Raw genomic sequence first — 14,252 nt, forward strand, 5'->3', positions numbered from 1 at the left:
AAATTTGGACAAGTGCTTTGTCCTCTTCACCGCTTACCAAGCACAGCGCCATACATGGTATAGTGGCAGTTTTTGGTATTGCAGCTCTGTCCTATTTACTTTAATGGGATCCGCAAACAGGCCACATGACCATTGACTGTGATGTTACTGGCCTGTGAAGTGGAAGTAGCATTCACCAGGGGGGAAGGAAGGGAGAGGTCAGACCCCACAATCAAATATTGTAGAAGTACACACAAGACTTACCAAAAAAATAATTTATTATATTCAAAATATGTCTCACTCCTTCCACACCGGGACCAGATCTAAAGCATGCAATGTACAACGTATACCGCCACCCAATACACCAACAAGACTACTACACACCACCTGGAAAGAGCCCGTGGTCATCTACACGTCCACATTTACTAGACCATCCCAGTACCCAGTTCCTATATCATCAGGGTGGCTTGAGGCAAAAAAAAAAAAAAAATGGCTGCAACCTTTTTGGAAACACCGACACTCTAGTCCACAGGATGTGGCTGGTTGAGCTGTAATGCCCAATGTAGCCTATAGATAGCAAGGGCACCATTTCTATATCGGGTATTGTAGCATAGCAACATTTACAGTCTGCAATACCAATCACAGCCACTGGGCCAGGGTGGCACTGTTTCTAAAATAAGGTAGCTAAGTTTTCCTAATTGGCCCTCAGCAAATAGGTGGCAGGTTTCCTAAGTTTTTTAATCACACAAAAACACGCATCTTATTTGGCAAACACTAACACGCCACACTGAGCACTATCCACAAGTGTGCACGCCAGCTCTCTAATGGTCGTCTTGTTCTCATGCTGCTAAGTCTGTTCAAGGGTAAGTCCTGAGACTGAAGCTTATCTACAGAATTGCTGCGGGTCTGTCTGCTGGGACCCCATTGATCATGAGACTGGGGTGGTGGTCAGCCGAATGCTGTACTATATCCGGCAGTGCTCATGTTTGAGCTCCGCTTCCTTTTAAAGGAAATACATAGGACCCTCATTATCATGTTCAGGGGGTCCCAATAATCTGATACATATCACTTATGTCAATAAGGTAAGTTTCAATCTTCAGACAGCCCCTTTAATTTGTGCTATAGGACTACTAGAAAGGGTCTTAGAGTATCCTTCCCCAATATCACTACCTTTAAAGCACCCATAGGGGCTGTCACCCAGCTTTCCAAACCCTTTAATATCTGATTGGTGGGGCTCAGACCGCCAGAGATCAGTGCCTCAGGTGACTTCTTATATTCATTCATCACCTGACCTGTTTGCGGCTCAGTCCCATTCAAGCAAATGAGGCTGAGTTGCAATACCAAGCATGGCCACTACAGAATGGGCGCTATGCTGGGTATTGAGTGAAAATACTATACTGTGCACATGAATATTATGGACTCCCCTGATATTTAACTGATCCTAAAGGTCATCAATTATTAACTCCAGGGTCTTCAATATTTAACCTTCGGAAAACCCTTTGATAGGGAGAGGCAGATGCACACGGATCATGCAGGAGTCTTGCAAAGCTGAGTGACAAAATGTATGGGAACTATAAAGGCAGCTATATAGGTTGTCACCCAGAAGACAGTTTACAGCTAGTGATAGCCCATCCTGGCTTCCCCATTACCCTCTTGAGATAACCACCCACCTTGTCTTGGGGATTTGGCAATGCCCACAAAATGGCGTTCCCCTACAGCAGAGGGGCGATGGGCACCCCAGACCTCATAGTCCTAATTGTTGTTACCTCTCCCCACTGGGACCGACGTTTGGATAAAGCAGCATGACAACATTGTCTGTTTTTGGCAAAGCAGAACAGTGGAGAGGTCTTATTGATAGAAATAGCGCCATCTGTGGTGGAAGTTATCTCATGGCAATGGAATACACATGGTAGATTTCTTCCGGAAAGTTCTCCTGCCTTTCCTGAGCCAGTACGGAGAGTCCGGCTTGTCTGATGAGGCGACGTACCAGGTCCAAGTCCCTGCAGATGCTGCTGTCCACCTCGTCCATGATAACTCCCTCCTGGGCCATGTTGTCCTTGATGACGATGAGGCCATTCGGTCTCAGGCCGGCTTTACATCTCGTGAGGAAATCCACTAAGTGGCTGTCTGTTAAGTGTCCTGTCACAGGAGAGAGCGACATACTAAAAATGGAGTCACCTGACAGGCTGGTGGCTAGGGATGGGCTCCCTGACAACACCATTAAGAGAACTAGTTTCTAGGCAATGGATCCCTAGTAAGCAGGTTGTTAGATAAGATTGCGCTGTCAGGCAGAGGGGTTAGAGGGGCGGGATACGGGGCAATGCCATTAAAAGATGTGGGTGCTAGGAAATGGATCCCTAGCAACCAGACTGTCAGATAAGACTCAGCGGTACCCTTCCCGTTATCCCCCATGCAATGGATGCTCAGAATATCACGGAAATCTGCCTTCTAGGTCGCCGTGCCTGACTATGTCATGTGACCTCACCTATCACCCACTGAATCCAAATGACGTCATAGTGATTGGGCTCAGGAACGAAGTCTTGTAGGCCGCAGCAATAGTATTCACCGATCCTCTTCCCGTCTTCCCCCAGGAAACTTTTTGCTTTGCTTAGAAACTCGTCTGTGACGTCAACCATGTCTACGTTTTTGAAGATGGGCAGCAGGAGGCGCTTGGTGATCCGCCCGATTCCAGCCCCGCAGTCTAAAGCGCACGAGGTGCCGGTTTTGTGGGGGCCGTCCTGCAAGACAAGATAATCCTGAGATGAGTCGTTTTGTCTATAGGGATAGTGCATGCTATCATAGGGGGGAGGGGGGAACTTGCTGATCACTGAGCACCACCATGATCACAAGAACATTTCCCTGTCTGAAAGGAATGGAAGGACAAGCAAATATGCAGGGACCACATTCGCATGGTCCGGGAGGTCCAAGTACTCAGACACCCAATTTTTAGTCAGAATTTTTTTCAACAAAACTGTGGCAAAAACTGTTCTAATGTAGCAAGAAACAGAAAAAAAAGTTGTAAAATAGCCAGTGCATGTGAATACACCCCTAAAAATCTAATACAGCCTTAAAGGGATTTTTCTGGTATAAAGTACTGATGACCTATTCCTAGGACAGGTGATCAATATTATATTGGTGGGGGACCCAATACCCAAGGCGCCGCAGATCAGCTAACTGAAGAGTGTTCAGATGACCGATGTGGCCTCTTTATTGCTTACCAAACACAGCGCCATACATTGTATAGTGGATGTGCTTGGTATTACAACTCATATCCATTCAACTGAATGTGACAGGGTGGTACATACATCTCGCACATGGAAGTTGGGAGTTTGAATCCCATATTGTGGACATCAAGACTAGAATTAAAGGGGTTGGGCCACAATGGACAGTTATCATGGTCCTGTGGGTAGGGTTATGTGTCTAATCGCTGGCTGCCTAATTGTTGTGTCCTCCATTGAATAGGAGGACGTGGGCCCGAAAGTCCTCCCTGTGACTGGAGCTGGTGCACTTGTGCAATCGGTGCTCCATTCACCTCTATGGGGCTGCTGGTGCTGTAATTTCCAGCAGCATCCACAGCACCGTAGTAGTGACTGCAGTGCAATTCACAAGGAAGTCTAAAGGGGGCTTAGGACATTTATTCCCCCCCCCCCGTCCATCACTGCACAACCCCTTTAATGCCTTGATAAGTCTCCTCTGTTATGTACAGCACTGCAGAATGTCAGCACTATATAAATTCCTTCTCCTCCTCTCCACCCCCATTTACAATCTACAGAACAATTAGAAGCTGAGAGACAAAATCCAAGCCCTCGTCCTGGTGTGGCCCCTCTGCCAGCACCCGTCACAGCTCATCCGGATTTCCCAGCTGACTTATGTATCTAATTATAGCGCGGCCATGACAAGATTCATCACATCTCCAGGACACTCACTCGCAGGAATTTCTGCAGGAACTTTTTGGAGCCATTGATATCGATACTGGATATATGACCGTATCCGCCCAGCATGCCATCCACGGTGGGGGGAACATTTTTCCAGTACTTCTTTGCTTTACAGTAAAACTGGGATTCGTCATCTACCAGGTCGGTCGCCATGACAGAAATAACTACAAGGATGAGAAAAATTACAATTATGAATTAAAATAGTGAAAAGATAAAAATTACAATAAAACAAGCGTAAAAATTTAAAATAAATCTAATAAAAAAAAGTTAAGATAAAAATTATATGTAAAAATATCCATAAATTACAGTAAGTGGAAAAATGGGTAATATAAATATGTAATAAAAATGGAAAAGTATTAAAAATGTAAGTGACAAAATAGAAACAATATACAAATTAAATAAATAAGTGAAATTAAAAGAAGCAATTAAATACAGAAAAATAATTAAGCAATAAACAGATTTAGATGAAACATACAAAGGAAAAAAATAAAAAAATGCACATACTAGTGAAAATGAATAAAAAGATTATATATATATATATATATATATACACACGTATATACATATATATATATATATATATATATATATATATATATATACATATACAAAGAAAAATAAAAGTAAAGAAAATCAACGTACACAAAATAATAAAGAAAAGTAGAAAATATTGAAAACAAGAATAAAAACACTAAAAAAAAAAAAGTAAAAAATTCAATTAAAAAAAGTCTTCTAGAAACCTACATCTAATTTAGAACAGGGATGTGATATCAACAATTTTGCAGCGCCCCCTTCAGAATCGTGTTTACAGTCCTCCACCTCGGCTGCACTGTCTCTGTATATACCGAGTGATTTGGGCCACGACTAAAGTTGTATCAGTGACTGGCACGGTTGATATAAAGCGAGCGGCGCCTCCTTCTGACCACCGTCCTGCAGCTTTCCGCACCAAACTTTCTGAGGGATTAGATGTCAGTGCAGCGAGCCTTCCACGCCTGCAATGCAGAGAATGAACTGTGACAGCTTATTATGGAGGACATCGGCTTGGCCCAGGGACAGCATCTCTATTTTTAACTTTTGCCAGTTTAACCCTTTAGTTACTGATCAGGTGGATACTCCGTCGTCATTGGGAGGGGAAGAAATAAAAAATAAAATCAGTGCAGGGACAGAGGAGTCTGAAAGCAAATGACCTTAAACGGGGGTCGGCCGATGCAGAGGCCCCATCTGTTCTAATGTCCAATGGTCTTCAAAGCTCACTAAAAATAGTGATGGCTAAGCAGCGGTCACACATAACGCCCATGTCACACGTCCAAAAATAACAGCGGGCGCTCGCCAGAAGGAAAAAAAAAAAAAAAAAACGGAAAAGAATTTCTGGACAAAAATTAGAGCAAGCAGAAGTAAAAGTGACACTCATCCTATAGGATTGAAAACTTCGGGAGATTTAACAGATCTATAAGAGTCAGTGACCTATAAGAACCGATGGAGTCCCCAGGCCGAACTACAGGGGCCAAAAACTACAAGTTAGACATCTTATATCCATTATTCTGGAAAGGCGGCACCCTCAGAGCTGGAACCAAGGGTTTACTGGGGGTGAGGTGAGGAACCTTAATGGGCTCTTGCACCCCCAGACAGTGATAGGGGCCCATACTGCACCCAACAAGAAAGATGAGCCACATGGACAGGTATGTACCATGTGATGTATGGATAAAAGGGGTTACCTTCACCAAATGGTACCATGCACCCTTTAGGTCACCATTATTATGGTGGGGGTGATCAGGTGACTTGGCCATGAGTGACCCATGAAGACAACCTGTGAGGAACTGGACACAAAAAGGTTCATCAGAAACCTCAGACACCAGAAAAGGTGCCTTGCGCCTGTTCACATGAAGGGTAACCATGTAGAGTCCTCCAGGGCAGGAGGTGCCCTCTGTGGCTGCCCTTTATTGCCAGTTAGCACTCTACAAGCCACCAGTGACATACAATGAATCTTAGCCCAAAACCCAAGAAATATTAAAGGAAGGAACAGTAAAGATCTCAGAGGACTGGAGGATGAGGACATTGCCCAAGGTGTCTGGACAGGTGTCGCTGCCGATAATAGACAAGAAGAGGAACCTGGTGACACCCAAGAGATAGAGATGTGACTATACCGGTGTAAGGGGGGGGGGGGGGGATGTGACTATAACGGTGCAAGGGAGGGGGAGAGATGTGACTATACCGGTGTAAGGGGGGGTGGAATGTGACTATAACGGTGCAAGGTAGGGGGAGATGTGACTATACTATTGTAAGGGGCGGGGGGGAGGGTAGAGTTGTGACTATACCGGTGTAAGGGGTGGGGGGTACTGAGGCAGGCGTATCAGGGTGTATATATACCAGTACCGGTATGGGTATAATCAGCATGTATATACACCAGTACTGGGACAGGAATAATCTGGGGGTATATATACTAATATCAGGGCTGGTATACTCAGGGAGTATTTGATTAATCAGGGGGTATGTATACTAATATTAGGGTGGGTATAATCAGAGGGCATATATATCAGTACTGAGATGGGTATAATCAGGAGGTATATGTATTAGTATCAGGGCAGGTATAATCAGGGGGTATATATAACTGGTATAGGGGCAGATTTAATCATGGGTATATATACCGGTATAGGGGCAGGTATAATCAGGGGGTATATATAATAGTATCGGGGCAGGTATAATCAGGGGGTATATATATACCAGTATAGGGGCAGGTATAATCAGGGGGTATATATACCGGTATAGGGGCAGGTATAATCAGAGGGTATATATAATAGTATCTGGGCAGGTATAATCAGGGGGTATATATACCGGTATAGGGGCAGGTATAATCAGAGGGTATATATACTGGTATAGGGGCAGGTATATACAGCAGTACTGGGGCAGGTATAATCAGGGGGTATATATATTGGTATAGGGGCAGGTGTAATCAGGGGGTATATACACTGGTATAGGGGCAGGTGTAATCAGGGGGTATATACCGGTATAGGGGCAGGTATAATCAGGGGGTATATATACCGGTATAGGGGCAGGTGTAATCAGGGGGTATATACACTGGTATAGGGGCAGGTATAATCAGGGGGTATGTATACCGGTATAGGGGCAGGTATATACAGCAGTACTGGGGCAGGTATAATCGGGGGGTATATATATATACCGGTTTAGGGGCAGGTATAATCGGGGTGTATATATACTGGTATGGGAGCAGGTATATACAGCAGTACTGGGGCAGGTATAATCGGGGGGTATATATATACCGGTATAGGGGCAGGTATATACAGCAGTACTGGGGCAGGTATAATCAGGGGGTATATATACTGGTAAAGGGGCAGGTATAATCAGGGGGTATATACCAGTATAGGGGCAGGTATAATCAGAGGGTATATATACTGGTATAGGGGCAGGTATAATCAGGGGGTATATATATATACCGGTATAGGGGCAGGTACAATCAGGGAGTATATATACTGGTATAGGGGCAGGTATAATCAGGAGGTATATATATACCAGTATAGGGGCAGGTATATACTGCAGTACTGGGGCAGGTTTGTCTATGGTTATGCTGTGACTGTAAGAACCTGGAAATGACGTTGTGCTGTGTGTACAGGCTCAGGTGCGGTTTTTTTGGTGTTACTTCCCTATTCACACTAAATTAGCAATACCGGCTCCACACGCCACACCAGTCGCCCCCAGGACACACAAGCCCCGATACTCACTGCCGTCCCACCCGGACACCTCGCTGCCTCCGCCACCGCTCAGTGTTAGAGGGCGCATGTGGACGACAAGTCCAGCTCTCTTCCGGCCTGACAGCACACTAGCCAATCAACAGCGAGTACAGCGAGGCCAACTAATCAGGACTATAAACTTGACACACCGACTGACCAATCAGCTGCCGACCCAGCTAGATTGACAGCTCCTTTAGCCAATCACATCACCACCGGCAACTGAATGTCACATAAATCAATTCTCTCACAGCTGATGTGTCACAGCCCGGGTGAATCCTGACGGAGGGGTTTCAGAGTCGGGGGGGGTCACGTGACATAGTCTGCCAAGCCGCCCTATACTGCAGCCTTTTGCACAGCGCCCCCATCGCCTCGGGCACATATTAAAGCTCCCAGCCCCCCCCCCCCCCACCAGAGGCAGTCTCCGCCTACTACTCCCAGACCAGCTACCAGTCCATGAGGCGGCCATCTTACTCCTCCCACAGTGCCTCAAATGCATGGAGAGATGCCTGGGGTGGGACTTAAAGGGATTGTTCATGCCTTCATAACATTGAGTTGTGCTTAGGGTGTGTGGAATTCTGAGCTCTTATCTGTACACATATACCTACCACAAGTATAATGCTAAGGATAGCCTTGCTTATTATTATAACGCGCTCACACTGGCTCTGACCCTACAATCCTAACTACTCCAGGGTCAGAGGTGTAACATGAAGTTCTTGGGCCTCCAACTACAATATACAGTATATAGTACTGGTCTCCATATTGGAAATAGACACCACACAGGCCCCCTTAAGTTACGCCTCTGTCCCTGATGCAGGTCCACCTGCTCCATGGTGAGTATGAGGTGTGACCCAAAAAACTTTCTGCAACACTAGTATGTGTTAGGTAGGGGCGCCTATTGCAGATTTGGGACCCAGGATTTAGTGGCTCCAGAGGATCAAGAATAATTTGGGTTTTTGGGATGGGTGTTGCGTATTTCCAGGCCACGGGTTTATGCCAGGTCTCCATTGGACATATCCGGGTCATCCTGGTTGCTTCTCTGAGGTCACCACAGGCCATCTGTGCCATAGGTGATGGTCTTGTACACAAACATTGGCCACATTAGGGCTATAGGTAGTCAAAGTGGAATTTTCCTTTAAGAAACATGCAGCTGGCATATGATATACAGACACTGCATTGTTAGCAATTCCCCAATGTGACATAATCAGAAACAGGCTACAAAAGGATGGCAGCCACATCCACTGACAGCAGAAACTGCGTAGGAGTCATAGACAGAACTGTCTCTTGTGTTATAGGAGGAAACTGCTTATAGTGCAATTCCTTATAATACACTGACTTCTGTTATGTGGCTGGTGATGAACAGAACTGGTGTGTATAGCCACCTAGCAAGAGGAATTCCAGAATAGTGTAACCCATACCTAAAACCGGTAATACTATGCTGGGATTGGTAGGGTTAACCCCTTACATGCCAGCATATAATTCATAAACCAGTTATCACATTCCATTTCCTGCTATCATTATAATATGAAGTCACTGGGCACCTGCCTAGGGCACCAGAGTGGTTGCAGCAGTGTGCTGGTGACTGTTGTCATACATGACCTGGGGTCCTACACTATAACCAGTATAGGGTTGAAGTTACAGATTTTGCAGGAAGTTTTGGACTTCCTTTTTGCCATCCACAATGGGAGACCCTATAAGATTTGCTGTTTATACCAATACATTATTATTATATGTGCACTGAATGTGACCCTCCATACTCCGAGGACCTGCAGCTGATCGCACAGTATAGAGAGTCTACCCTACACCTGGTCATTGTCCAAGAGTTGCAACCATGGCAGCAGGTACAACAATCACACCCCATAACTGACTAAATCACACCCACAGGCACAGAATGCACCTGAGCCAAAAGTAAAGCTGGATGGTAAGTCACAAGACAACACACAAATCGAGCAGTAGCCAGATACAGAAAATGCAAGTCCCCATCATAACATATCTGCAGTGGCCGTCACTTAAAGGGGACACCTTATGCAGGTATGTAAGCGAACCATTAAATAAATGTTGGTAGTCAGTACATTGCCTGCAGTACAGTGGGTTAATGCTTTGCATACATATGCCACCAGACTGGTACTCTGGGCAGGTCTGGCATAACTAACCTAGAACACACATTGCCATGAAATCAACAAAAGCATGGATAAGGGTGCAGATACTTTTAGTCTAAGTTATCTAAGGGACTGTTCAGGATTAGAAAAACAAGGCTGATGTCTTAAAAACAGTGCCACACCTGTGTGCAGGTTGTGTGTTGTATTGCAGTGGAATGAAGTTCAGCCGCAAAACCAGACCTAGCCCATGGACAGAGGCGGCCCCAAGTGCTGATCTGAGGAGGGGTTCACATAAAGCAGGGGGCTATGTAGCAAATGGGCCCCCATTCTTGCACTGGTAAGGCTGGGTTCATACTGCTGTTGTACCTCTGCAATACCTGTGTCAGATCAGAGTAATGGACTTCAATGATAGCAGTCTGAAGTTCTGAATCTGTTCTCACTCCCCAAGTACTGCACCCATGTTCCTTGGATTAGCTTCTCCCAACCACGGTTACTAATATTGTTGCGCTTACACAGGTTCCCACCAGCCAATCTGGGGTGGACCCCTCTCTCCATGGTCCCAAGGCATCGATTAGTCTGCCTTTACGGCATGTACACCCTTGGGTCTGATGAGTGACAGCTATGAAGGTCTAATGGTTTTATGTATTTCAATATAGGATGATCACAATATATCCATAGTGATCTACGGTATGTTATGTACGATGACTATTCCACCCACACAAACCACAGTGCTGCACAATGTGACTACAGACCAGCTGGGTATTCATAAAAACCTACTTGAACTGATGTACAAGTCAATAAATGTAGCGTGCAGGTAGGAAGACAATGTAGCCCTACAAATAAAACTTCTTCTTTCTCCTGAAGGTAAAGTGTTGTGGTACCATGCAGCCAGAACACTGCGGACTAGGTAAGGAAGACGTGTTAAATAAGAGCTGTTGATGGATGTTCCCAGTAATAACAACAAAGCATTTGATGGATTTTACAATGAGCTCCGACGGAAATATCCAGATGCCTTTACCCTTGCTACTGATCTTGGCAGAAGGAATGGATCACTACAGAAATTACCACGTCTTGAGAAGACACCATCTCCAATTCTTGGATTTCCACCAAACTCATCTCCAAATGCAGCCTCACCGCAAAGATGGTCACCAGATAGTTTCCTTTCCAAGGTGAATTATCAAAAAACACGTAATGAGCAAAAGAAAGATGTAGAAATATCTCAGCCAAGTGGCAATGCCGTCATCATCAAAGATCAAGCCATACCTATTCCAACCTGGACAAAGAAAGAGTACCTAGAAGCTCAAAATGGGGTTTCATTTCATCTTCCAAGTCTACGGACTCAGATTGAACAAAACAAAGTTGAGCTGAAAAACCGACTTAATCCACCCAAAAAGACAGAGACCAACCAAAGTTCCATACTCCAGGCAAGTGATAGTGTTCAAGGGAAGACCTCCAATGACCACACAACCACACAGACCACCAGAGAGTACACTCCCAAACAGACCACCAGAGAGTACACCCCCACACAGACCTCCAGAGATTACACCACCACCAGAGATTACATCCCCACACAGACCTCCAGAGATTACACCACCACACAGAGCACCAGAGAATATACCCCCACACATACCTCCAGAGATTACACCACCACACAGACCACCAGAGATTACACCACCACACAGAGCACCAGAGAATATACCCCCACACAGACCTCCAGAGATTACACCCCCACACAGACCTCCAGAGACTACACCACCACACAGACCACCAGAGAGTACAACCCTACACAGACCTCCAGAGATTATACCACCACACAGATCACCAAAGATTACAACACCACACAGACCCCTGGGGATTATACCATTACAAAAACCTTGAGAGATTACCCCACAGCACAGACCACTGTAGATTACACCACAGAGTCCACAAATGATTTAACTGGTACAAGGACCACCAATGATTACATGACCCCAAAGCCTACCAAGGATTACAATACTACACAGACCACCAGAGACTACAGCATTACAAAACCGAACAGAGATTACAAATCTCCACAAACTATCAGAGAATACATCACCACCAATGATTATGCCACCACAAAGACCACCAATAATTACATCATCACAAAACCTACCAAAGATTACATCACCACACAAACTACCAGAGACTACACCATCACAAAAACGAACAAGGATTACACCACTCCTCAGACCATCAGAGACTACACAACCACAAATGATTACTCCATCTCAAAGTCTACCAAGGGTCACTCCACCACTGGGAACAGAGCTCCTTTACGACCAAATGTTTCTGGAGTTAAGTCAGATCCGCTAGGAACCATCATGAAAGAACTGTTGCCCAACAAGCCTAGTCGTTTAATGAAAGACTTGCCAAAGACCACCAATATGTTGCCCAGTAATGGTAAGAGATTATTTTATTGGTGTCTAGTTAGATTGGTTAAGTGATGTCACTTTTTGTGCTTTTTGAATATTTTTACCCCTTCAATCACTGAGCCAGTTTACCAACTTTTTGGTCTTTTTAGTATCATAGACCTTCTGTTCTCTTCCTTCTTCCAGGTGACTTTGTTTCAGACAGTGACTCTGGAGTCTCGGTGTGCTCGCCCATGAAAGTTTTCAGGTAAAATATAATGTGAATTATTACAATATCTTTAGACACATGTATGAAAACCAGATGCTCCAGAAATAGGTACTACAATAAGAAGGTGATGGTCATCCGTTGAATTTGCTGAGACTATTCTGAATTTTTTTTAAAAAATATTAGGTTTATTCAGGGTAATGCTTCACTTAAAGGGGGTGATGATTGGGAAAGTTCCTCCCACAGGTGGGTGTTCTTGAAAGGTTTAGGTTACAGCTTAGATGTCCCGATTTTTCCCATTGAAATGTTGGTAACTATATGTTTCTGAATGAATAGTGAGCTATCATATTATGTGGCAAATTGTGAACCCAATGAAAATGGATTGGCCCACTTTGTTTGCTATAACCACTGTGAATTTCCTCATTCCACCCATGGATATTATATTTTTCACCTTGCCTTGCCTTGATGGGATCCATTTTACAGCTATGAATAAGCTTGGGATTATGGATATGCTTCTTTTAGACACATATATGGTTGGTCATTGGTGGACCACCCATTTGGTCAATGTGAACTTGACCTTAAGCAACACTCTAATCTTATTCCAAGAAGCATTGTTTTCACCATTAATCTTCATATTCTGGGAAGAAATGGAATTGCTATTTGATGTGAAAACTAAACAGACCCTTGGAATTGAAGGAGATCCTTATTGGAAGTGTTCTTGAAGATCATGAGAAGAAGACCATCAAGTTCACTCACCAGGCCATGTAAGTGGTTGCACAGATATGGACTACGTTGGATCCATGTGATCAGCTCCATGGACCCATCCCTCAGACTGAAATATTTCAAGTGGACAACGAGGGTTTAGATATACATAAAGGTCTCTGAAGGCCAAATCTAGCCGATGGGCCTCATGATTTTGCATTCTCCTATGTAGAAGTCCTTCCTTTCCTCAGAGACTACTCTCACCCCACGGACAAGTTTGTAAAATCTCTTCCAGATGGCATTGCAAAGCTTCATTGTTCTATCACATGTAACTCTCACTGTCCCCTCTCTACTAAGCAATGTTGTTTCCCTTAGGGGGCATTTTCCACATATGGTGGACATGCTTTCTCATAGTAACCTACGGGAGAGAGATGTTGGAGAAATAAAGTCAGTAAATCCTACATGAGACATTCGGCTTCAATGACTCAAATGCTTACAAATGTAGACACTATCTGTGGCCAAAAACAATCATCCCTAGATAAACGCACTGTTCCAAAAAGTAAATGAAGAAGCCACATCCAGGAGGTCTCACAGTACTGCTTATCCTTCCACATGCACATGCCTCATGGGCACAAAGAGTTGTCTATAGTTCTGGATGATTTAGGCTTGTCTCATACAGGACAGTGCAAATGAAAAAAGTTAAGGGGTTTCGAAGGTGGAGAGTCGAAAACAAAAATCAAAAAATGCCTGCGACTTGAAAGGGTTAAAGGAACTCTGGAGTGAGGTTGCTCCCTCCACCATCTTGGAGAACTAAGCACAGATCTTCTGTGGATGGAGGCTTGCTTCAATCCTTCTGTTTCTTCATGTCATCCCAGACAGACTGGATGATGATGAGATCAGGGCTATATCTGTGAGGGCCATAGGGATTCACAGTACAAGGCCATCCAAAGGGATTTACAGTACATTTCTTTTTTCTTCATTGACTTTCCATCTGATCACTGGCTAGATGGTACAAATTTTTGGTTTGGTCAATGTCCCAAGTGGTTCTTCTAGTCTATTTTTTTTTGCCCAAACTCAAAATGGGAGAAGGGCAGTCTTCTTCCTCACATCAGAGGTGGCACATAGCAATGATTCTCTAAATAGAATTGCTAAGATACAGCCCCCTCTACAGTCTGAGAAGAGTATTGGTCAAGATGATG

General features: G+C 44.4%; 1 protein-coding gene across 2 annotated transcripts; it reads right to left on the reverse strand.

Moving 5' to 3' along the window:
• Positions 1-276: 276 nt before the first annotated feature.
• On the reverse strand, positions 277-7,729 carry NTMT1 (N-terminal Xaa-Pro-Lys N-methyltransferase 1). Of its 2 annotated transcripts, XM_075259064.1 has the most exons (5): positions 7,652-7,729; positions 4,659-4,906; positions 3,906-4,078; positions 2,465-2,717; positions 277-2,118 (listed from the first exon to the last, which is right to left on the reverse strand). In XM_075259064.1, the coding sequence occupies exons 3-5, from the start codon at positions 4,065-4,067 to the stop codon at positions 1,862-1,864; spliced, it is 672 nt and encodes a 223-aa protein (XP_075115165.1). In that variant the 5' UTR covers positions 4,068-4,078; positions 4,659-4,906; positions 7,652-7,729; the 3' UTR covers positions 277-1,861. The 2 variants fall into 2 exon arrangements, with proteins under 2 accessions (XP_075115165.1, XP_075115166.1); XM_075259065.1 differs by lacking the exon at positions 4,659-4,906 and having other exon boundaries at positions 7,652-7,696.
• Positions 7,730-14,252: the final 6,523 nt, after the last annotated feature.

This window comes from Leptodactylus fuscus, chromosome 11 (assembly GCF_031893055.1).
Source record: "Leptodactylus fuscus isolate aLepFus1 chromosome 11, aLepFus1.hap2, whole genome shotgun sequence".
Lineage (NCBI taxonomy): Eukaryota > Metazoa > Chordata > Amphibia > Anura > Leptodactylidae > Leptodactylus > Leptodactylus fuscus.